Source organism: Trichechus manatus, unplaced genomic scaffold (assembly GCF_000243295.1).
Source record: "Trichechus manatus latirostris isolate Lorelei unplaced genomic scaffold, TriManLat1.0 scaffold00057, whole genome shotgun sequence".
Classification (NCBI taxonomy): Eukaryota; Metazoa; Chordata; class Mammalia; order Sirenia; family Trichechidae; genus Trichechus; species Trichechus manatus.
In genome coordinates, this window is record NW_004443993.1 from 10309855 (window position 1) to 10334606 (window position 24752).

General features: G+C 50.5%; 1 protein-coding gene across 2 annotated transcripts; it reads left to right on the forward strand.

Annotated features, from left to right (window-relative positions):
• Positions 1–272: 272 nt before the first annotated feature.
• PLIN3 (perilipin 3) lies at positions 273–24752 on the forward strand. 2 transcript variants are annotated; one of them, XM_004378441.2, is made up of 8 exons: positions 273–320; positions 5030–5112; positions 5812–6010; positions 6182–6264; positions 13735–14032; positions 18589–18788; positions 19425–19550; positions 23908–24752. In XM_004378441.2, the coding sequence occupies exons 2-8, from the start codon at positions 5047–5049 to the stop codon at positions 24250–24252; spliced, it is 1317 nt and encodes a 438-aa protein (XP_004378498.1). In that variant the 5' UTR covers positions 273–320; positions 5030–5046; the 3' UTR covers positions 24253–24752. The 2 variants fall into 2 exon arrangements, with proteins under 2 accessions (XP_004378498.1, XP_023589043.1); XM_023733275.1 differs by lacking the exon at positions 273–320 and having other exon boundaries at positions 5047–5112; positions 5817–6010; positions 23908–24252.

Below are 24752 nucleotides of genomic sequence, written 5' to 3' on the forward strand. Positions count from 1 at the left end.
AGGGGCGTCCCCTAGCTGGATCAGGCGTGGCGCAGGGGCTTCCCCGGGCGGGACACGGCGCGGAGGGCGTGAGCAGCCGCACGCACCAGCCCTTCCCGGACTTCCCAAGTGGCGGTAACGTCCCGGGACCCGCGGAAGGCCGGGCAAGGGGCGGGACCCGGCGGCGGGCATCCCCCTAATCCGATTGGTCCTCCAGCCGGTCACTCCGGGAACCCCCGCCCCCGCCCCGCCCGCGGCATAAAAGCCCGCTCCCCGCCGGCCCGAAAGGGTTTCGGACCTTGAAGTCGTGTGCGCTGTTCCCAGACCTCCCGCTGTTCGTGGTGAGTGGCGGGGGAGCCTCGATCGAGGCGGGGGGCCAAGTCCGCCGAATCCAGGCCCCCCCCCCCAGGGCAGGAAGGGGCGGGCAGCGTCCTCCCGGGGGACTTTTCCTGGTATCAGCAGCCTGGGCAGGGGTCCCCAGCTAAGTACCCCCCTCTCCAAAAAATAAATCCAACCTCTATAACAGGCGTGTAGGCTTTCAAACCTTCTACTCTCAATTCCTGGGACTTTTGGGGGTCCGAGAGAGCCCCCCAGAAGTAGCAGTATCAAGGGGGGCCTAGATCCCCCGCCCCAAGCCAAACACTCTTTAAAAAGTGAGTTTTGCAAACGCAGTTTTTAGGCAAGCTTTCTCCCCGCCCCAGCTCTTTCTGTGCAGGAATTCCGGCCTCCCTGGGTCTTCAGACACCCCTGGGATCCCCAGGGGCAACCCCTGTGCCAAGCAAAGCCCCCTCCGCTGCAAATAGTTTTGCTGTCCCCTCCGGGTTCCACCTTCTGGCCCCCCAGGTGACCCTGGAGAGGTCTTGGGCCAGCCCCGCCCCTCCCGGGGTGGGTGAGGCCGCGGGGTTGTGCAAGGCGTCTGTCTCGTGGGAAGGCCTGTCCCTTATCTGCGTCCTTGGGGTCTGGATCTGGGGCCTTGGTGTCTTCGAACTCTTGGAGCTGGGTCTTAGCATGCCCCGGCTGTGACTCTGGGCGGGAACGCCCCCTCTCTGAGAGATGAGAAAGTGGAGGCGGGAGAGCTGGCTTGGGCTAAAGCCCAGCACTTTTTCTGGCAGCTGGAGCCCGCTGAAGGCGGTCGTTGACCCCAAGGATTCTAATGGGATGCTGCCTTCAGCAATGGCCGCCCTTGGTTGAAACGGTTCCAGGAAGGGGGAACGGCTGATGGACAGAGGTGGACAGGGAGAAGGGGCGTCTGAGAGCTAAGAGGGACTTGAGTCTGTGGAGGCAGGAGCTGGGATGCCCACCTGGTGTCTGCTCCAGGTGAGCTCAGGTGAACTCAGGTGAGGCTTACCAAAGGTAGATGTGCCTCCCCACCCTACTTCCTGGTTGGGGGGGCCTTTGTAGCAAGTGGGGAGCGCAATCCTGGCTGCCTTCACCCCTTGGCATGTGGAAGCCAGAGTGGGGTGAAATGGTCCTGTTGATTGAGCCTAGTACACCCATACTATGTACCAGGCTCCAAGCTCCCAGGGTCAGTGCCTCCTCCAACCTGCAGGGACTCTGAGCTAGGAACAGTTATCCCCATTTTACAGATGTGGCAAGCGAGGCTCCGAGAGGGGATAATGCCTAGGTCCAACTGCTTGCTGTCAGTTGCCCTTGAGTCGGCTGCAAATCATGGTGGCCCCTAGTACAATAGAAGGAAACGCTGCCCGGTCCTGCACCATCTTCACAATTGTTGGTCTGCTCGAGTCTATGGTTTCGGCCACTGTGTATTTTGAGTGCCTTCCAACCTAGGGGGCTCATCTTCCAGCACTAGATCAGACAATATTCTGTTGTGATTCATTTTCAGGAGTAGATCGCCAGGCCTTTCTTCCACCTGTCTGTCAGTTTCTCTTACTGTAGTGGCTTATGTGTTGCTGGAAGCTAAAACAAACAAACAAAAAAACCCGAAAAATAAACCCTGAAGTCTTCTTAAAACCAAACAATAGTTTAGCTTAACTAATTAAGAATGTCCACCTTGCACATAATACTCTTTGAAGAGGTAGCTGTATGGGATCAAATTGACAACAGCAACTTGAAAGATTAGATAGGAACCCATCTTCTGGGTCCCACCTTCTGACCTCCCAGCGGACCCTGGAGAGGTCTTGGGCAGGGCCCCTTCCTGGGTGGGTGTGGCCACAGGGTTGGGCCACGGGAAGGCCTACATCCTGTCTTCGTCCTTGGGGTCTGGGCCCGGGGCCTTGGGAATAATGAGATTATGTTAGTGGAGGAGGAACAGCTTGGAAAAGGAGAGCGAGAAGGGTCGCACAACTTGAAGAATACAATCAGTCAGTGTCACTGAACTGTACATGGAGAAATTGTTGAGCTGATGTATGTTCTGCTCTGTACATTCTCAGCAACAACAAAAATAAATTATATATTTAAAAAAACAAAACAAAACAGTTGCCGTCTAGTTGATTCCAACTTATGACCCACGTGTTGCAGAGTGGAACTGCTCCATAGGGTTTTCATGGATGTGACCTTTCGGAAATACATCACCAGGCCTTTCTTCCATGGTGCCTCTGGGTGGGTTCAAACTGCCAACATTTTGGTTAGTAGCTGAGTGCTTAACCGTTTGCACCACCCAGGGACTCCTTGCTGGAAGCTATGCCACCAGTATTTCAGCGGAGCTTCCAGACTAAGACAGACTTGGAAGAAAGGTCCCCCTGCTAGTGAGTTGCAAAGCCGGGATTAGAACCGGTGTTCTCAAAACATCACTTTGCTGGGCTGTGCTTGGAGAACTGCAAAACAAGGTGGGCAGGAGGCTGGGCCTCCTTCCTCTGGAAAGAAGTCTAGTGCAGGGTTTCTCAACAGACTCGGGCCAGAAACACCTGGGGAGTGAGCCTTTGAGGCAGGCACCACCTTTAGCCCCATTTTACAGGTGAAAGGATCGATGGTAGGTGAAGGGAACTGCCCCGTCCCACGTAGCACAGCATGGGCAGAGCGGGACTCATGGCTTGACTCCATTCTGACCACGCTGTCCCCATCTCATCTCACCTGGCTAGGAAGTGAGGCACACCTGGGGCTCCCATCCCACCTGCTATAGCGAGCGTGAGACTCAGTTGGGGAGCCTCCCTCGCCCTCCCCACGCCCGAGTCTCACTCCTTTCGGTCTGCAGCGGGTACACGCGTGGTGTCTCTTTTTTGAATGTTGTTGCTGTTAGTTGCCGTCGAGTTGATTCTGACTCTTGGCCACCCCGTGTGTGTCAGAGTAGAACAGCTCTATAGGGTTTTCAAGGTTGTGATCTTTTGGGAGTAGATTGCCAGGCCTGTCTTCCGAGGCACCTCTGGGTGGGTTCAAAATGCCAGCCACTTTTTTGAATAGGTACTATCCACATGGCTCAGAAGTCTCCCTTCCACCCGTGCCCGCAACTACCCAATCCTCCTCTCCAAAAGACTTCCGCTGTCAAGTCTGCTGTATCCCTTTAAAGATTCTATACAATGACAAAGAAAGTCTAATTCTGCCCCAGTGAGCACCTTTTGTCTCTTAACAATAACCTAGTCCATGTCAAACCGGTTGCCCCGAGTCACCTCTGACTCATGGTGACCTCATGTGTGTCAGAGTAGAGCTGAGCTCCATCGGGTTTGCAATGGCTGACTTTTCAGAAGCAGATCGCCAGGCCTTTCTTCTGAGGCACCTCTGGGTGGACTCGAACCTCCAACCTTTTGATTAACAGCTGAGCACATTCACCGTTTGCACTGGCCAGAGATTCTGGTCCATGTCAGTTACATGTACGTGTCATCCGTTAGCCACGGCACTGGGCTAAGCCTCTTCCGTTGGGCATCTACATTGTTCCCAGTATTGTGTTTGCAGGCCATGGAGGTACACACATCTCTGCCCACAAGTCAGTACAGGTGTGGGACTTTCCCCAAGTGAGGTTTTTGGATCAAAGAGAAGGTGTCTTTTAAAACATGGCAGCTATTGGGACACTGGAGTCTCTGGATGGTGCAAACACTTTAAGTGCTTGGCTACTAGCCGGAAGGTTGGTGGTTCAAACTCACCCAGAGGCGCCTCAGAAGAAAGGCCTGGCAATCTGCTTCTGAAAAGTCCAGCCTTGAAAACCCAATGGAGCAGTTCTACTCTGCACACACAGGGTGGCCAGGAGTCAGAATAGACTGGCACATTGCCCTCCACAGAGGTTCCGTACAGCAGGTGTCCCCCCAGAGTATCGATATAGGTAAGCGCTTGAAGGGCTGTTCCCATACCTTGCTGGGGTCCAAGGTGGGGTCCAGGCAGCAGCAGCAGCACTTGGGAGTGTGTTAGAAATAGAGGCTCCCACCCCAGAAAGCATGGCCCCCAGACTCTCTGTCAGCCCAGAACTAAAACCACTCCCGAGGCCAACTCTTCAGACAAAGATTAGACTGGACTGTGGGACATAAAATGATACTCGTGAAGAGTGCGCTTCTTAGCTCAAGTAGATACATGAGACTAAATGGGCAGCTCCTGTCGGGAGGCGAGATGAGAAGGCAGAGAGGGTCAGGAGCTGGGTGAATGGACACGGGAAATCCGGGGTGGAAAGGAGGAGTGTGCTGTCACAGTATAGGGAGAGCAACCAGGGTCACATAACAATGTACGTATAAATTTTTGTATGAGAGACTAACTTGAATTGTAACCTTTCATTTAAACTACAACAATAAAAAAAAGGTAAGAATTAAAAAAATAAAGAAGGAAAAATATGCAAAAAAATGAGTAAGTTGAGCTCTTGCTCAAGTAACTGTCATAAATTTATGCTCTAATAAAAAAAAAAAAGCTTAAATCAAAAACAAAAAGCAATAGAAACTCCAGCCTGCCCGCCCAGCCCCTGCTGAATCAGCACCCGTCCTGTAACTAGATCCCCAGGTGGCTCCTGTACGTGTTACCGTTTGAGAGGTACAGCTCCAAGAAGTGGGGCGTCAGAGGGCAGGTGTAAGTCCAGCCAAGCCGCCCTCTGTCCCCGAGCTGTCGGCGTGGGCTTAGACTTTCTCCTGGAGGGAGGGACAGGGCTGATTGTACTCTTGATTGTACCCTCTGTCCCCAGTGCCTGCCGCCCAGGCCATGGCTGCCAACGGGACAGAGGCCACTGCCAGCGGCCACATGACTGCAGAAGAACCGGTACAGCAGGTGAGGGAGGGGTGGAACCACGGACAGCCCCCCTGCCCCGTGACTGTGTCTCATAAGGCTTCCCACACCATGGCAAGGAGCCAGGGACTGCCGGCAGCTGCATGGGGCTGGGGAGGCCTTTTCGGAGTGGATGGGGGAGAAATCACCATCCTATAGCCACTAAAGTTGCCCCAGTGGGGGCAGGAAGGCTGGGACTCTCAAAGGCTCCTGGTAGGCAGGGAGGGGTCAGGGCTCCGTGTGAAACTAGCCATCTCCCTGGAGCTGAATCTTCCCTCTCTTTGAAGATCCTCGACTCTATCGAGTCAACCCTGACTCATGGTGACCCCATGTGTGTCAGAGTAGAAGTGTGCTCCACAGGGTTTTCAGTGGCTGATTTTTGGGAAGTAGATCGCCAGGCCTTGCTTCTGAGGTGCCTCTGGGTGGACTCGAACTGCCAGCCTTTGGGTTAACAGCCGAGTGCATTAACTGATTGTACCACCCAGGGCCTCCGCCTGGCACACAATAGATGTGAAGTCCACTTCCAAAGAAATGAGCTACAGAGTGAGGGTGGGGGAAATGTGGGGAACCCCAAAGTTCCTGGCTTACACAACTGCCTGGCTGTAAAGTGGGGATGAGCTGAGACGTTTTGCTGGCCAGGATTAAAAGCAAAGCCCAGGTGCCCCCCGACGCAGTCCATCGGAGCGTCTTTCTCCTCCCCAGCCCAGTGTGGTGGACCGTGTGGCCAACATGCCTCTCATCAGTTCCACCTGTGACATGGTGTCCGCGGCATATGCCTCCACCAAGGAGAACTACCCCCACATCAAGTCTGTCTGCGACGTGGCCGAGAAGGGCGTGAAGACCCTCACGGCGGCCGCCGTCAGTGGGGCCCAGCCCATCCTCTCCAAGCTGGAGCCACAACGTGAGCAAAGCCCACAGAACCCCAAGCCTGCCCACCCAGCGCTTTTGGGGTTCTGCTCCCTCACACCAGCCCTGGCCGAGCTCACCCAGGCCCCCGAGGGTTGCCCACGTGTGGAGTGGGCAGAAACGGGGAAATAACCACCGCATTTCTGGCTTGCCCCATCTCCTGCAGTTGCGTCTGCCAGTGAGTACGCCCACAAGGGGCTGGACAAGCTGGAGGAGAACCTGCCCATCCTGCAGAAGCCCCCCGAGAAGGTAAGTGGTGTCCACCCCGGGAGCTTCTCGGGGGGCTCAACGAGACAGGGACCCGGCTGGGTAGTGAGTCTGCTCCAGTAGCTGTCAAGTCGACCCCAACTCATGGCGCCCCCCACGTGCGTTAGAGTAGAACTGTGCTCCACAGGGTTTTCAGTGGCTGATTTTTCAGAAGTAGATTACCAGGCCTTTCTTCCGACGTACCTCTGGGTGGACTTGAACCGCCAGCCTTTCGGTTAGCAGCCAAAAATGTTAACCATTTGTGCCACCCAGGGACTAGATGCGTATTAATTACTTGCGTATTTAATCTCTACTTTTGCCCAGGAGCCACTGGTACAGAAGGCCAAGCTCAGGTACTCTTATTTGTGGCTGAGTTTCTCTCACAGGAAGTAGCTGTTTCCTCGAGGAGAAGTGGGACAAAGACAAGCTGGCTGCCACTCTGGCTTTGTTAGTCTTTCCACTGAGAACACCTGCTCTTACCCGCAGCTCATTCATTCACTAACTTTTGAACACTTCCTGTGTGCCGGCGACAGTACCATCAGCTCTGCATCCATGCTGTCACATTTAATCCTCCCGATCCCCACAGGGAAGGCTTAGCCAACTGGGTGGTGCAAACGGTTAAGCGCTCTGCTGCTAATGGAAAGGTTGGCGGTTCGAGTCTACCCAGAGGTGCCTCGGAAGAAAGGCCTGGCAATTCTACTTCCAAAAAATCATCCACTGAAAGCCCTGTGGGGCACAGTTCTGCTCTGCCACACATGGGGTCTCCATGAGTCGGAACCGACGGGACAGCACCTGGTTTGATTTGTTTGGGGTATTTATACACAAATGGTCTCGGCTGGTGAACAGGGAGGCAGTACTTGAACCTGTTTCTTACCAGCAGAAACCACAGAAAGGGCTTGCATTGAAGGAAGGTAGAAAGTGCTGAGTTCATGGAAAAACGGAGAACTGTCATCTACTGCAAAGGAGGTGCCTTTTCAGAGCCGGGCACGCGCGCTCCCCCTTCGCCCTGCTGCTAGCCCAGGAGGCGAACATTCTTTCCGCTTCTAGAAGGGCAGAGCTCAGGGTGAAACTCCCCAGGGTCACCCGATGGAGCGGCTGCTCTGAGCGCTTGTCTTTGTGAAGGGCACGATGCTCTCTCAGTTCTGAGCCCTGTGAGGTGGGACAGCGCCGTTTCTTTCCCCAGGTTCTGTGGGACAGCAATGTAGGCAGAGCTGGGATTTGAACCAGGGCCAGCGAGAGCTAGACCATGCTCCATTGCTCAGTTATGCTGACGTTAACACCTGACAATCATTCCAGTACCAGTTGCCGTCGAGTCTACCCCAACTCACAGCGACCCCATGTGTGCCAGAGGAGAGCTGGCTCCGTAGGGTTTTTAGTGGTTGATTTTTTGGAAGTAGACCACCAGGCCTTTCTCCTGAGGCACCTCTGGGTGAACTCGAACCTCCAACCTTTCCTTTAGCAGCCAAGCACGCTAACTTTGCACCACCCAGGGACTGCTATCCGCCCCACCCCTGCCACATACACGCAAATGACTCAACCCCATGGGTATAGGAAGGCTGGGTGTTCAGAGGGGCATCATCTCAGAAGGAAAAAAATGGGGTGGCTGTCTAATTTTTCAGGGACCCTATGCATGGAAGGAGCCCTGGTGGTGCAGTGGTTAAGAGCTATAGCTGCTAACCAAAAGGTTGGCAGTTCCATGCACCAGCTGCTCCTTGGAAACCCTATGGGGCAGTTCTACTCTGTCCTACAGGGTCACTGTGAGTCGGAACCAACTCGACGGCACCTAAGAACAACAGCATGCATGGAAGTAGAAGCCCTGGTGGCACAGTGGTTAAGCCCTTGGCTGCTAACCGTAAGGTCAGCTGTCTAAACCCACAAGCCACTCCGGGGGAGAAAGATGTGGAAGTCTACTTCCAGAAAGATGACAGCCTAAGAAACCATATGGGGCAGTTCTCCTCTGTCCTATAGGGTCACTATGAGTCGGAATCTACTGAACAGCAGTGGGTTTTTTGGTACATGGAAAGCTGCTTAAAAACTCAGATTCAAGAATGGCAGGTGGTGACTGATGATCCCACCCACGTGTTCTAGGGCCTCTTCTCCACAAAGGATTCAATGAGAAGCTATTCCAGGGGTCAGGAAACTATGGCCTGCTGGCCACATTTGGCCCTTTGCCTGTGTTTGTAAATAAAGTTTTATTGGCACACAGCTATGCCCATTTTTAACATCTCTGGTGGCTTTCACACTGTGATGGCAGAGTTGAGTCTGACAGACAGACAGAGACCCTACTAGACCTGCAAAGCCAAAAATATTTACTATCTGGCCCTTTACGGAGAAAGTTGCTGACTCCATAACAATTCTATTAACCAGTCGAGGTTCAAACCGAAACCCATTGCTGTTGAGTCAATTCTAACTCATAACAACTCTATAGGACACAGTAGAACTGCCCCAGAGGGTTTCCAAGGCTGTAAGTCTTTACAGAAGCAGACTGCCACATCTTTGTCCCACAAAGCAGCTAGTAACCTTTCAGTTAGCAGCTGAGCACTTTAACCACCAGGGCGCCTTCAGTCAAGGTGATAGGCCGTAAAATCAAAATTATTATTGTTGTTAGCTGTCCTCAAGTCGGCCCCTGAATCATAGCAATCCCATACACAATAGGACAAGATGCTGCCTGGTTCTGCGCCATCCTTATGATCGGTTGCGGATCAGACCATTGCGATTCATAGGGTTTTCATTGGCTGATTTTCGGAAGTTGATTGCCAGGCCTTTCTTCTTAGTCCGTCTTAGTCTGGAAGCTCCCCTGAAACCTGTTTAGCATCCTAGCAACATGCAAGCCCCCACTGACAGCCAGGTGGTGACTGTGGATGAGGTACACTGGCTGGGAATCGAACCTGGGTCTCCTGCATGGAAGATGAGAATTTTACCACGGAACCACCACTGCCGTTAAGAGTCAAAATACCAGGTTCAAATACCTATTCTGCCCTTTAGTTGCTGGGTAACCTCAGACAAGCTACTTAGCCTCTCTCGGCCCTACTTTCTCTTCTATAGAATGGGGATGCTACCCGCATCTTAAGGAGCCCTGGTGGCACAATGGTTAAGCACTTGGCTGCTAACTGAGAGGTTGATGGATGGAACCTACCCAGTGTCTCCATAGTAGAAACACCTCTCTGTCTGCACCCACAAAGATTAAACAAAAAAAACCCACCACCATCAAGTTGATTCTGACTCATAGCGACTCTATAGGACAGAGTAGAACTGCCCCATGGGGTTCCCAAGGCTGTAACTTTTAAGGGAGCAGATTGCCAGATTTTTCTCCCACGGAGCAGCTGGTAGGTTCGAATTGCCGATCTTTCGGTTTGCAGCCAAGCACTTTAACCACTGCACCACCAGGGCTCCTTCCTCGTAAAGATTACTAGCCCAGGAAACCCTGTGGGGCAGTTTTACTCTGCCACATGGGGGCGCCGTGAGTTGAAATCCACTCGATCGCACCCGGCGACAACAACCTGCATCTTGGACGTTTGTGAGGTGTAAGAAGGCTCCGAACGGCGCTTGGCCAAGTACCAAGGGTTTGCTCTTAATGTTCCAATACAGGCATCCAGAATAAATCCACAAAACACTTGCACATTTTGGTACATTTGGCTCCTCGTTCACTCTTGGGAGTGTAAGGATTTTTCTATAGCCAGAATGTTTGGGTACTTGGACCTGTACATAAAATCCTTATTGTTTTAGTCTAGCGCTGAGTGTCTAATGCTGGGTCTGTTAGTTTCCCGTCCCGTGGCTATGTAACGAAAACATCATGACAAACGGAGAAATGACTGATGTTGTCAAGGATTTCATTTTTCTTGGATCCACAATCAACACCCATGGAAGCAGCAGTCAAGAAATCAAACGATGCATTGCGTTGGGCACATCTGCTGCAAAAGTCCTCTTTAAAGCGTTGAAAAGCAAAGGTGTCACCTTGAAGACTAAGGTGTGCCTGACCCAAGCCATGGTGTTTTCAGTCGCCTCATATGCATGGGAAAGCTGGACAATGACTAAGGAAGACTGAAGAAGAGTTGATGCCTTTTAATCATGATGTTGGTGAAGAATATTGACTATCCCATGGACTGCCAGAAGAACAAACAAATCTGCCTTGGAAGAAGTACAGCCAGAATTTTCCTTAGAAGCGAGGATGGTGAGACTTCGTCTCACATACTTCGGACATGTTATCAGGAGGGATCAGTCCCTGGAGAAGGACATCATGCTTGGTAAAGTAGAGGGTCAGCGAAAAAGAGGAAGACCCTTGACAAGATGGATTGACACAGTGGCTGCAACAATGGCCTCAAGCATAACAACGACTGAGCGTGGCGCAGGACCGGGCAGTGTTTCATTCTGTTGTACACGGGGTCGCTATGAGTTGGAACCGACTCATCAGCACCCAACAACAACCGTAACAAATAAACAATAGCTTGCTGTTGCTGGGTGCCATCAAATCGATTCCGACTCATACTGACATGTGACAGAGTAGAACTGCCCCCTAGGGTTTTCTAGGCTGTAATCTTTACAGGAGCAGATCACCAGGTCTTTCTCCCACAGAGCCGCTGGTTGGGTTCGAACCATCAACCTTTCTGTGAGCAGCAAAGTGCGTAACTGTTCGCGCTACCGAGTCTCCTTAAGCACAAGTTAAGTGGCTTAAAACAACGGACATTTAGTCTCTCACAGATCTGGAGACTGGAAGCGTGAAATCAAGGTGTCAGCAGGGCCAGGCTCCCTCCAGTGGCTGTAGGGAGGAATCCTTCCTTGCCTCTTCTAGCTTCTCGGAGCTGCGGGCGATGTTGGTGTCCTTGGCTTGTGGCCGCATCACTGTGATGCATGCCTCTGTCTTCACCCGCCCATCCTCCCCGTGTGCCACTGTGTCTTCACACGGCCTTCTTTTTTTTTCTCGTGGTATAACTCCATTTATTTGTATCTTCTTTAATTGTCCCAACGTTTATAAAAAAAAGGTAAACCGTTAACTCAAAAGTATTAATTGCTATCTACGCAAGCAATGGGAAAGAAACTAAAGCAGTCAGGGTCAATCTGGAGAGGCTGCATTTTGAGATGATCTTCATTTGTGATGAATTCAGTGTTTTAAACCAAAGGTGTATCTCTCAGATGGTGTTGAAGTATACGCCCTTTAGTGTCAAAACTGCTCCTTTATTTGGTGTGAAATCCCAGGTAAGATTTGTTTTTTAAGGATATAGACTAGCAGGATGCATAGCTAGAACTGGAGGCTCATAAGATCCCTGAATATGTTGAGGTATTTCAAATGGATTCACACGACCTTCTTACAAGGGCTCCGGTCATTGGCCCACCTTTCCCCAGCGTGACCTCATCTTAGCTAATTACATCCGCAAAGACTCTATTTCCAAATAAGGTCATGTTCCAGTCGAACTGAACTTTGGGGCAACACTATTCAACCCAGTACACAGAGTTTCTCCCCTTTAGCACTGCTGATGCTGGGGCCAGATTGTTCTCTGGGGTGGGGCCGTCCTGGGCACTGCAGGGTGTTGACCAGCACCCTGGGTCTTCTCCACTCACTCAGTGCCGTTCACACCCCCTCTCGGTAGTGACAACCACGAATGTCCCCGGACATCAGCAAGTGTCCCCTAGGAGCAGGATCAGCCCCGAGTGAGCACCCCTCGGTTAGGGTATCCCACGGACCCCCGAACCCCTACGCATCTGCCTGTCTGTCATACTGTGGGGTTTGTGTGCTGCTGTGATGCTGGAAGCTCTGCCACCGGTATTCAAATACCAGCAGGGTCACCTATGGTTGACAAGTTTCAGCTGAGCTTCTAGACTAAGACAAACTAGGAAGAAGGACCCAGCAATCTATTTCTGAAAAAATTAGCCAGTGAAAACCTGATGAATGGCAGCGGATCATTGTCTGATACCGTGCCGGAAGATGAGCTCCCCAGGTTGGAAGGCGCTCAGAAGATGACAAGATGGACTGACACAGTAACTGTGACATAAGCATAACAACGATTGTGAGGACGGCGCAGGACCGGGCAGTGTTTTTGTTCTGTTGTACGTAGGGTTGCTGTGAGTAGGAACCGACTCGGCGGCACCTAACAACAACAGACCCCTAAGAGACTCTGCGTCCCATAGTCATCTGACCTACTGACGTCCTAGAACGCTGCCCACATTTAAATCCACACACTGAGTGGGGAGGAGAGAGGAGAGAAACCACAGGAGCTGGAGGGTCACCTGGTTTACGCCGTCTGACCCAGCAGGAGTTTATTGTGGCGGATGGTGTCAGCAGAGATTAAACTCAGTTTCTCTTCCCCAAGTAAGAAAGTAGGTTCTCTCCACTTGGCACTGCTGACAGGAGGGCTGGATCGTTCTCTGGGGTGGGGTCGTCCTGTGCACTGTAGGGTGTTGAGCAGCATCCCTGGCCTCCACCCACTTGATTCCAGTAGCATCATCCCCCAAAGTTGTGATAACCACAAGTGTCCCCCCAGATTGCCCCATGTCCCCTGGTGGACAAAGCTGCCACCCGTTGAGCCTCCCTGCTCTAAGGGACTTAATTAGTACGTGGGATAAACACCTGGCTAGGGTTCTGCTCCTTACTGACTGATTGGTGTGGTTCTGGCTCAACAGCAGCCTTAGTTTCTGCTGTCATGCTTACTGAGCGCTGGAGCCAAGCACTGCTCTAACCATGGGTTGAAGAGACAGAGGCACAGAGAGGTCAAGTAAATTACCTGAGGCCACACAGCGAGGAAGTATCAAGCCTGGGATTTGAACCCGGGCTGCCTGGCTCCCACCTCTCTGAGTCTCAGTACCCTGGGCACTGGGTACCTCCTTCACAGGTAGCCGTGTGGCTTAGATGAAATGATACAGGTAATGTGTCTAGCACAGTGTCAGGCCCAGAAGCATGAGATAGGAACCTTATTTTTATTATTCAATCAACAAACGTCTCTTCAGTGCCTACTGTGTTTCAGACACTGTGTTGGGTGCTGAGAAAAAAAATGAAAGGACCCCCCTCCAGCCTCCGAAGCTGACAGTCTCAGGCTGTGCTGTCCAGTACGGTGGACACTAGCCACACGTGGTTGATGAGCACTGTGGTGTGTGGCTGCTCCAGGCTGATATGTACTGTAAGTGATGAGGAGTCCCTGCATACTGCAAATGGTCGATGCACTTGGTTGCTAACCAAAAAGTAGGCGGTCTGAGTCTACCCAGAGGTGCCTCGGAAGAAAGACCTGGAGATCTATTTCTGAAAGCTCTTTGGAGCACAGTTCTACTCCGACACACGAGGTCGCCATGAGTCTGAGTCAACTCAATGGCCACGGGTACTTGCGTCTGGCTCCAGAGCGCATGGTCTTAACCGTGACGGCAGACTCAATCTTCACCCTATGGAGTCACCCGGCAGATGGAACTCCTCTGTCTGGCCTCCCTGGAGGTTGGGGTGCAGGGCAGGAGGTACTGAGGGCAGAGATGCTGATGCCTGCTGTCCCCTAGGTGCTGGCAGACACCAAGGAGCTCATCTCGTCTACAATGTCAGGTGCCCGAGAGATGGTGTCCAACACCGTGTCCAACGCCAAGGACACCGTGGCCACCCGAGTGACGGAGGCAGTGGACGTGACCCGGGGCACCGTGCAGAGCAGTGTGGACATGACCAAGTCTGTGGTGACCAGTGGTGTCCATTCTGTCATGGAATCCCGCATGGGTCAGATGGTCCTGAGCGGGGTCGACACGGTGCTGGGCAGGTCGGAGGAATGGGTGGACAACCATCTGCCCATGACGGACGAGGAACTGGGTGAGTGCCCCTTGGGGTCCCTTCTCCATACTTCCTGCCTAGGGGCCTCTCTCGGCCATTTAGAGTGTGTCTCTCACTCCCTGCCATCTCCTTCCATGTCCTCTGTAGCCCCCATCATTGCTCACCTGGACTAGAGTATTCACCTCCACCTGGTCCGGCCCGATCATCCTCACCTGGACCAGTGCCGTCACCTCCACCCTGGTCTCCCACCCTCATCTCCCCAGTCTGTCCTCCCCTCAACAGCCAGAGGGTGCCCGTGAGCAGCTGAGTCAGGGCCCACCCCTCCTCTGCTCACAGCCCTCCAGGGCTCCCACCTCCCTAGGGTAAAAGCCTAAATCCTCCCCACAGCCCACAGGGCCCTGCACGACCTGCCCCGTCCCCTCCCTGCCGTCTGCTCCTCCTCTGTCCCCCTCACTCACTCCACTCCAGCTACAGGGGCCTCCTCACTGTTCCTCCAACTCACCAGGCCTGGTCCTGCCTCAGGGCCTTTGCATGGACTATGCCCTCTGGAATGCTCTTCTGCCATCCTTTCAAGGGCTTGCTCTTTGTTTAAATGCTGCCTTTTCGTAAGAATCCGCCCACTTCTCCCTCCTCTTCCTCTATCTGGTGCAGCCCCATCATTGTCCACCTGGACCAGTATAATCACTTCTGCCCTGGTCCCCTGGCTCCCACCCTCACACCCTACAATTTTTCTCTCCCGCAGCAGCCAGAGGGCGCCAATGAGCCCCTGAGTCGAGGCCCACAGAGCCATGTAAATAAAGTTTTACTGGCACACAGCCATGCCCATTCATTTCCATATTGTTTGTGGTTGTCTTGTGCTACAGTAGCTGAGTCCAGTTGAGACAAAAACAGTAGAGCCTGCAAAGCCAAAAATATTGAGCTCTGGCCCTGTACAGAGAGAGGTTGCTGACCTTTGAATTAGAAAATTCTTCCAGAATTTCACAATGTTCAGCAAACAACAAAATTCCCGTTACTCAAGGTTTACCTTGGCTGGGCCATGTGTTGACTGCATACCTGGGATTTCGTTGTTTTGTTCATCACTGTCTTCCATTTCCAGAATTGTGTGTGACCCAGAGGAGAAGCCCAAATAAGTATGTGGCTAAAATTGAGATCTTATTTAATCCTCACGATGGTTTCCTGGTCCTGCCTGGCCAGAGAAATCTCTCCCATGACCTCAATCATCCTGTACTGCTTACTTGATACCAAACCCAAACCCGTTGCTGTCGAGTCGATTCCGACTCATAGCGACCCTATAGGACAGAGTAGAAGTGCCCCAGCAGGTTTTCAAGGAGCGACCGGTGGATTTGAACTGCCGACCTTTTGGTTAGCAGCTGTAGTTCTTAACCACTGCACCACCAGGGCTCCGTTTATTTGACAGCCTTCTATTAAATCAACTTTTTTGGATTCTTTTAGAAAGGAAACTTTGTCAGTGCTATATATAGAAAGCTGTGTCTTCTGATATTAAAAAAAAAAAAAAAAAAAAAAAACCAGTTGCTGTTGAGTTGATCTCGACTCATGGCGACCCCCTGCGTGTCAGAGAAGAACGGTGCTCCATCGGGTTTTCAGTGGCTGATTTTTCGGAAGCAGATCACTAGGGCTTTCTTCTGAACCGCCTCTGGGTGGACTCAAATCTCCAACCTTTCAGTTAGCAGCTGAGTGCCTTATTAACCTTTTACATCACCCAGGGACTGTCATCTTCTATAAATACACAAAATAAAAAGCTAACTGTTCATTTGTGTGCTTTTACAGGCACCAGGTGGTCCACATATCACCTTTTAGGCAGCCCTGACTGGTGTGGTCGTACAGAGGGGGAAACTGAGGCTCGATGGTGAAATTGCATTCCCAGAGATCAGAGGGTGGCAAACATTTTCTTACAGGACCAGATAGTATATATTCTCGTCTCTGCAGGCAGAAGGCCCCTGTTGCAACTACGCAGCTCTGTCATTATAGCATGAAAGCACCCATAGACAACAAGGAGGCCAATGGATGTGACTGTGTGCCAATAAAACTTTATTTACAAAAATAGGCAGCATTCTCACGGAATTCAGTCTTTCTGGAGTCATGGAGGGTAGATGAACTCCTGAAACTATTGCCCTGAGATAATCTTTAAACCTTAAACAAAAATATCCCCTGAAGCCATCTTAAAGCCAAATAATATTTTAGTTTAACTAGTAAAGAATGTCTGCCTTGAGCATTGTGCTCTTTGTGCGTGTGTGTGTGCGCGCGCGCTTTGGATGAAGGTTTACAGAGCATATCACTTTCTCGTTGAACAATTAATACACATATTGTTTAGTGACACTGGCTGCCAACCCCTTGACGAGTCAACACTCTCCCCTTCTCAACCTTGGGTTCCCCATTTCCATTCGTCCAGCCTTCCTGTCCCCTTCTGCCTTCTCGTCCTTGCGCCTGAGCCGGTGTGCCCATTGAGTCTCGTATCCGTGTGTATTATTGTTTGTTTTATGGGCCTGTCTAATCAGCTTTTTGCTCTTTTGAGATCTAGCTATATTGGATCAAATTGACATCAGCAACTGGAAAGATGAGAAAGGAACCTCAGGGGGCAGTGAGTTTATGTTAATGGGGGAGGAACAACTCGGAAAAGGAGGGTGAGAATGGTTGCCCAAGTTGAAGAGCGTGATCGGCGTAGAAGCTTGAACTGGTGTATGTTTTTGCAGTGTATATAGTCCCAGTGGCACAAAAAATAAATTATTTAAAACAACAACAAAAAACCAGGTGGCACGCTGTCTGTGGGTCATAGCTGGCTGACCCTCGCCCTAGTGCATCACAGCGCCAGGGAGTTAGTAGGGCTGGATTTGAACCCAGATCAGGTTATTGACCAAGTTCAAACTTAACGCGAGCAGGATAAAATGATCAGTATAGGCAATTTTCCAGCTTATTGTCTTCTAACTTCACAAGCCCTTTCTGGTCTAGATAGCTCAGCCTTTTCCTTAAGCGCTGTCAGGATGATTCTCGTGTGGCTCAGGCTTCTCCAGTTGGACAGCCTGGGTTCAAATCCTAGCTTGCCACTTCCTAGCTGTGTGACCTTGGGCAAGTCGCTTAACTTCTCTGAGCCTGTTTCCTCATCTGTAAAATGGGATAATGGTACCCCCCTCATAGGGTTGTTAGGATTTAACAACAATGAGCGTGAAGCACCTGTTGTTGTTGTTGTTAGGTGCCATCGAGTCGGTTCCGACTCAGAGCGACCCCGCGTACAACAGAAGGAAACACTGCCCCGTGCTGCGCCATCCTCACAATCATTGTTGTGCTTGAGCCCATTGCTGCAGCCCTGCGTCAGTCCCTCTCGTTGAGGGGCTTCCTCTTCCTGCCTGGCCAGCGAAGCACCTAGAACAGTGATAAAATGTGACCACTATTGCTGTGTGCCATCGGTAATTGAGGATCGGCAGGATTTTTCCATAAAGGGCTAGATGATAAATATGTTAGGCCCCGCACGAGCCCCAGCGGCACAAGGTTAAGCACTTATCCACTAACCAAAAGATCATCCATTCGAACCCACCCAGCGGCTCCGCAGGAGAAAGACCTGGCAATCTGCTCCCATAGAGATGACAGCCAGGAAAACCCTATTGGACAGGTCCCATGGGGTCACTGTGAGATGACACCTAACAACAGTGGCCCAAGAGGCCTCCCTTGTCGTTTGTAGGCAGCTGTAGACAATGCGCGGTGAGTGTGTGCAGCTGTCTTCACAGCTTGTGCAAACCAGCCGGTGAGGGGATCTGGCCCACGGGCCGTCGTTTGCAAACCCTCACACTAGGCTGCTGTTGTTGCAGAGCCGTTGGCTGCTATTGAGTTGGTTCCTGACTCACGGAAATTCCAGGCACAGAGCAAAACACTGCCCGGTCCTGCACCTTCCCCATGATCACTTGCAGATTAGACAGTTGTGCTCCATGGGGTTTTCATTGGCTGATGTTTGAAAGTCAATTGCCAGGCCTTTCTTCCTAGTCTGTCTTAATCTGGAAGCTCCGCTGGAACCTGTTCAGCAACCTAGCAGCACACAAGCCTCCACCAACAGACGGGTGGTGGCCGCGCACGAGCTGCGCTGGGTGGGAATCAGACCCGGGTCTCCTATATGGAAAGTGTCCTACCACGGACCCACCACTGCACACTAGGCTTGGACCTCCTAACCCTATCAGGTCTAGTTCCTGTCCTTCCTGGTTTGCGGTTGGGGAAGACACAGGCCCACAGCTTCACAGCTTGGGAACAGCAGAATGCAGTTGTTGGGTGCTGTCATGTCAATTTGTACTCAGCAACCCCATATGAGAGAGTAGAACTGCCCCATAGCAGAACTGCCCCTAGGGTGTAATCTTCACGAGAGCAGATTGCCAAGCCTTTCTTCCGTGGAGGCACCAGGTGAGTTTGAACCGCCGACCTTTCGGTTAGCAGCCAAGGGCTTAATCGTTTGCACCGCCAGGGCTCCTTGTGAGTGGCAGAACCAGGGTATAAACCTGGGCAGTGCGATTCCAGAGGCTGCATGCTGTCGGCTCCTGAGCTGCCCTGCTGGCTTTCTGAACTTTATGTGGTGTTTCTCCTTTCCCCCCTTGCAGCCCACATCGCCACGTCCCTGGAGGGCTTTGACATGGCCTCAGTGCAGCAGCAGCGGCAGGAGCAGAGCTACTTCGTGCGCTTGGGCTCACTCTCGTCACGGCTGCGCCAGCACGCCTACCAGCACTCCCTGAGCAAGCTGCAGCACACCAGGCAGAGGGCCCAGGATGCCCTGCTGCAGCTGTCACAGGCCCTCAGCCTGGTGAGGCCCTCTGCAGCTGGGGGTGCAACAGCAGGTTATCAGTCAGTGTCTGCTGTGTAACAAACAGTCCCAGAATTTAGCAGCTTAAAATTCCAGTGATTTATTTCTTGCAGTGCTGAGGGTTGGCTCGAGGCTGGGTGTCTCTGTAGGGTCTCCTTCTCCAACAGGCTAGCTGAGGCTCTTTCACACAGTGGTAGCGGCGGCTTAAGGGTTCCAGGTGCAGCAAGAGCAAACAAGTTGCAATGCACAGGCGCTTTTTAGGCTTCTGCTTGTGTTCCATTTGCTCATGTCCCATTGGCCAAGTCAGGTTACAAGGGTGGAGAAATTGATTTGTGGGAAGAGCTGCAGAGAATTTGTGGCTGCCTTCTTTGCAATGACCACACAGGCCATGAGTGAGTTGGTGATTAAACCGAAGTCCACAGAGCCATTCCACCACAGTTATGGGAAGCCTTTAGGTTAGCAGTCGAGCTCAAATTACTTGTACCACGCAGACACCTGGATGTCTCATAAGTCAGATAAAAGAAGGACTTCCTGGCCGCCTATTGGAATCCCACCTCTCCTGGGACGTGCAGGGTCTCTGCCGGCTTTAGGGGAAGTGCTAATAGGAGCCTCCATTGCTGCTGTCTCCTGCTCCAGATGGAAACTGTCAAGCAGGGAGTAGATCAGAAGCTGGTGGAGGGTCAGGAGAAGCTACACCAGATGTGGCTCAGCTGGAACCAGAAGAAGCTCAAGGAGACCGAGAAGGACCCAGCGAAGCCAGAGGTACACCCCAGGGGTAGCGGAGAGGGTGCTTGGGGCTTCTAACTTCACTCTCCAGGACTCTGCTCACCGGGCCCACCTACCTGGAACACTTTCCCTAGCCTCGCCTCTTGCTAACTGCTTTCAGATGCAGTGACGCCTCCTCCAGGAAGCCTGTCTTGATTTCTACTCCTTGTGGGTGTTGCTTCTGAACCATGGGACACTTGATAGTGACGTGAATCAGAATCCAAGCAGATTTTTTTTTTATATTTTATTGTGGTGGGAATATACATAACAAAACATACACCAATTCAACGATTTCTACCGTACAATTCAGTAACATTGACTCCATTCTTCAAGTTGTACAACCATTCTTGCTATCCTTTTCCAAATATTTTCACCACCATGAACATAAACTCATTGCCCCCTAAGCAAAAACTCCCCCTCTCCTGTTCCTTGGGACAATTAAAAATTCTTGTATTTTTTTGTTGTTTTTGTTGGGAATATACACAGCAGAACATACACCAATTCAACAATTTCTACGTATACTGTTCAGTAATACTGATTACATTCTTTAAGTTGTACAACCATTCTCACCTTCTTTTTCCGAATTGTTCCTCCCCCATGAACATAAACTTGCTGCTCCCCAAGCTTCCTATCCAGTCTTTCAAGTTGCTATTGTCAACTTGATCCCTGTCTTAGTCATCTAGTGCTGCTATAACAGAAACACCACAAGTGGATGGCTTTAACAAACGGAAATTTATTCTCTCACAGTCTTGGAGGCTCGAAGTCCAAATTCAGGGTGCTAGCTCCAAGGAAAGGCTTTCTCTCTCTGTCAGTTCTGGGAGAAGGTCCTTGTCATCAATCTTCCCCTGGTCTAGGAGCTTCTCAGCACAGGGGCCCTGGGTCCATAGGACATGCTCCCCTCCTAGTTCTTCATTCTTGGTGGTAGGAGGTCCTCCTCCTCTCTGCTCGCTTCTCTCTTTTATATCTCAAAAGATATTGACTCGATATACAACCTAATCCTGTAGATTGAGTCCTGCCTCATTAACATTATAGAGGTTAGGATTTATAACACATAGGAGAATCACATCAGATCACAAAATGGTGGACAATCAATACTGGGAATCATGGCTTAGCCAAGTTGACACACATTTTTGGGGGACACAATTCAATCCATAACAATCCCATATAAATAGATCTTAAAAGAGCACAATGCTCAAGGCAGACATTCTTTACTGGTTAAGCAAAATTAATGTTTGATGACTTTAAGGGATATTTTTGGTTTAAGGTTTAAAGATTATCTCAGGATAATAGCTTCAGGGGCTCATCTAGCCTCCTAGAGGCAAATTTTTATGTGTTTCAACTTGCTAAATTCCAAGCCATGTCTTCTTTATCTTGGATCTCGAATTCTTGTCTTTTCTGTGCCAGTGTTCCATCAAAGCCTCTGGACTCACCCACCTGGGTCTCTGGAACAACAAGTTCTTTTTTTTTTTTTTTTTTTTTGTACTTTAGGTGAAGGTTTACAGAACAAACTTGCTTCTCATTAAACAATTAGTACACATATTGTTTTATGACATTGGTTAACAACCCCACAACATGTCCACACTCTCCCCTTCTTGATCTTCTTGATCTTGGGTTCCCCATTACCAGCTTTCCTGTCCCCTTCTGCCTTCTAGTCCTTGTCCCTGGGCTGGTGTTCCCATTTAGTTTCCTTTTGTTTTATGGGCCTGTCTAATCTTTGGCTGAAAGGTGAACCTCAGGAGTGACTTCATTACTGAGCTATAAGTGGGGGCCATACTCTCAGGGTTTCTCCAGTCTCTGTCAGACCGGTAAGTCTGGTCTTCTTTTGTGAGTTAGAATTTTGTTCTACATTTTTCTCCAGCTCTGTTCAGGACCCTCTATTGTGATCCCTGTCAGAGCAGTCGGTGGTGGTAGCCAGGCACCATCTAGTTGTGCTGGACTCGGTCTCGTGGAGGCTGTGGTAGTTGTGATCCATTAGTCCTTTGGACTCTTCTTTTCTTTGGAACAACTTCTAATGAACCTTCCCTGGCTTCTTCCAGTCTGTCCCGAGCATCGGCCTTTCATGTCCTGGTCTGACACCTTTTGCCACCTATACTGCCACTCAATTAATCTTGCCTTAAATCAACATCTTATGCCTCATTTTGGATGATACTCCCTTAAGGTTAGGTCTGTGCTAACACTATAGATTCTCAGCTTAACCTCTCTGGTCCTTGGTTTCCCCTGCTAGAGGGTCATTAAGATTCCACAAGTTAAATGTGTACACACATGTTCATAGCAGCACTGTTCACAATAGCCAAAAAGTGGAAACAACCCAAATGTCCATCAGTGGACGAATGGATAAACACAATGTGGTCCATGCATACTGTGGAATATTACTCAGCCATAAAGAGAAATGAAGTTCCAATACATGCTACAGTGTGGATGGAGCTTGAAAACATTATGCTGAGTGAAAGATGCCAGTCACAAAAGGACAAATATTGTGTGATTCCATTTAGTTGACGTGTCCAGAACAGACAAATCCATCAAGGCAGGAAGTAGATTAGTGGTTGCCTAGAGATTAGGGGGTGAGGGAAGAATGGAAAGTGACTGCTAATGGGTAGAAGGCTTCTTTTGGACCTGCTGAAACTGTTCTTGAATTAGATAGTGGTGAGGGTTGCATAACCTTGTGAATTTACTAAAACACAATGAATTGTGCACTAAAAGGGTGAGTTTATGGTATGTGAATTATATCTCAGTTTTTAAAAGATTAACTGGATTGATACGCAAAGCACATAGTAAGGGCTACAAAAGTGATGTTTAAAAAGATGTTACATTATCTTTATAAGTGCAAAACTGTTCAGCATGCAGACCTGAGCCACCTAATATCTCCAATGCCCCCTCCTGCGGAGTACAGCAGCCGGAAGAACCTCTCAAACAAGCAAAGCAGATCTGAACTCACCTATGTCGGCACCTTCCTGCCACCCATAGGTTCAAGTCCAAAGTCCTCAGCTGATAGAACTCCCAGCCCCCTCTTATCTCTCTCTGGGGGAATTTTGAAGGACCTGATCTGAACTGCGTTCTTGCTCAATAGTTTACTACTTTTGCCTAGAAAGTTCTTCCTGACCTTCCCCCTGACAAGTGCTTCTTGTTTTCCTTCTCTTCTTTCCTTCCTTTCTTTCCTTCCTTCTTAAATAACAGCTTTATTGAGACATAATTCACACACGATACAATTCACTCATTTAAAGTGTACAATTCGTTGGTTTTTAGTATATTCACAGCGTTATGTAATTATAACTAGTCGATTTTGAACGTTTTTATCATCCTAAAAAGAAACCCCGCACCCATTAACAGTCACTCCTCATTCTTCCTTCTCCCCCAACCCCTATTGTTGTTGTTGGTGGCTGCCATCAAATCAATTTTGACTCATAGGGATTTCATGTGACAGAGTAGAATTGCCCCATAGGGTTTCCTAGGCTGTGATCTTTATCGGAGCACATTGCCATGTCTTTCTCCCAAGGAGCCGCTGGGTGGGTTTGAACTGTCAACATTTTAGTTAGCAGCCAGGTGTTTAACCATTGCACAACCCCTAAGCAGCCACTAATCTACTTTCTGTCTCTACGTATTTGCCTATTCTAGATATTCCATGTGAGTGGGATCGTACAATAATTGTCTTCTGTGACTTATTTCGCTCATCATGTTTTCAAGGAGTTCCAGGGTAGTACAAATGGTTAAGCGCTCAACTATTAGCCAAAAGGTTGGTTCAGACCCACCCATAGGCACCTCGGAAGACAGGCCTGGTGATCTGCTTCCAAAAGGTCACAGCCTTGAAAACTCTACGAAGCAGTTCTACCCTGCACACGTGGGGTCGCCATGAGACAGAATCGTCTGGACAGTAACTAACAACAACTAACAGTGTTTCCAAACTTGGTTTCTCTTTATGGCTGAGTAATACGCTATCATATATATGCACAGTTTGTTTACCGATTCGTCTGTCAACGGCCATTTAGGCTGTTTCCACCTTTTGACTATTGTGAATGGTGCTACAGTGAACACAGTTGTACAAGTATCTGTTTGCATTTCTGCTTTTAATTCTTTTGGGTCTATACCTAGGAGCGGAATTGCTGGATCATATGATAATTCTGTGTTTAACTTTTTAAGGAACTGCCAAACTGTTTCCCACAGTGACTGTGCCATTTTACAATCCTACCAGCAATGGATAAGGAAAGAGCTGGTATTATTAACCCCCATTTTAGACAGTCTTGCTCTGGAAGGACTTTCCCGAAGGTCAGCTCTAGAACCCCTGTTTGCTTTTCCTTGGCTTCTGGTCCTGTGGCCCCAAACCCAATGGTTCTGACTGTCCCCCACTCTCCCTCCCCAGCAGGTCGAGTCCCAGGCACTCACCATGTTCCGGGACATTACCCAGCAGCTGCAGGCCACCTGCGCCTCACTGGCATCCAGCCTCCAGGGCCTGCCCACCAACGTCAAGGACAAGGCCCAGCAGGCTCGCCGCCAGGTGGAGGACCTCCAGGCCACCTTCTCTGGTATCCACTCCTTCCAGGACCTGTCCAGTACCATCCTGACCCAAAGCCGTGAGCGGGTCACCAAGGCCCGCGATGCCCTTGATGAGATGGTCGAGTACGTGGCCCAGAACACCCCCATCATGTGGCTGGTGGGACCCTTCACCCCCGGGATCACTGAGAAAGCCCCGGAAGAGAAGAAGTAGGGAGAGGAGGGGGCTTGGGGGCTCCGTCCCTTCCCGGGAGCCAGCTACAGCACTCGATTCCACCACCAGCAGCTCTTTTGGGAAACAGCTTTTCTAACCACTCATCCCAGCTGCCAATGTGAGAAGCTAAGGTTCTCAAAACTGAGGCCCAACTCAGCTCATCCCCTTCACCCTCTCTGAGCTTGGAGGAAGCATGTTCTGAGCCTCCCCTTCTGTCAGCAATTAGGGTGAAGTTTCTAGATACCAGGTCCCCCCAAATTTTGTTTTGTGAAAAATCAGGGGTGTGGTTCTTATATTCTTCCTTTTCTACTTCAAGGCCCCAGGTATTAGCCTTAAGCTAATGGAACTTCAACTTCCCATGTGAGAAGTGGCCTCCCGGGGGATGGGGGGCACAATGAAGCTGCTGAGACATATTCTAGAGCAGAAAGGGGGGGGGGCAGCCTGCCCAGCATGTTCAAGTGCCTTGATGCTTCCTTCCAGTATTGTCTTAATAAATTACA

Excerpts from the sequence above, each read along its gene's own strand:
- PLIN3 (XM_004378441.2), top strand. The coding sequence starts at position 5,047 with ATGGCTGCCAACGGGACAGAGGCCACTGCCAGCGGCCACATGACTGCA. Across the intron at positions 14,033-18,588 it reads CATGACGGACGAGGAACTGG|CCCACATCGCCACGTCCCTG; the intron begins GTGAGTGCCCCT and ends CCCCCCTTGCAG. Across the intron at positions 18,789-19,424 it reads TGTCACAGGCCCTCAGCCTG|ATGGAAACTGTCAAGCAGGG; the intron begins GTGAGGCCCTCT and ends CTCCTGCTCCAG.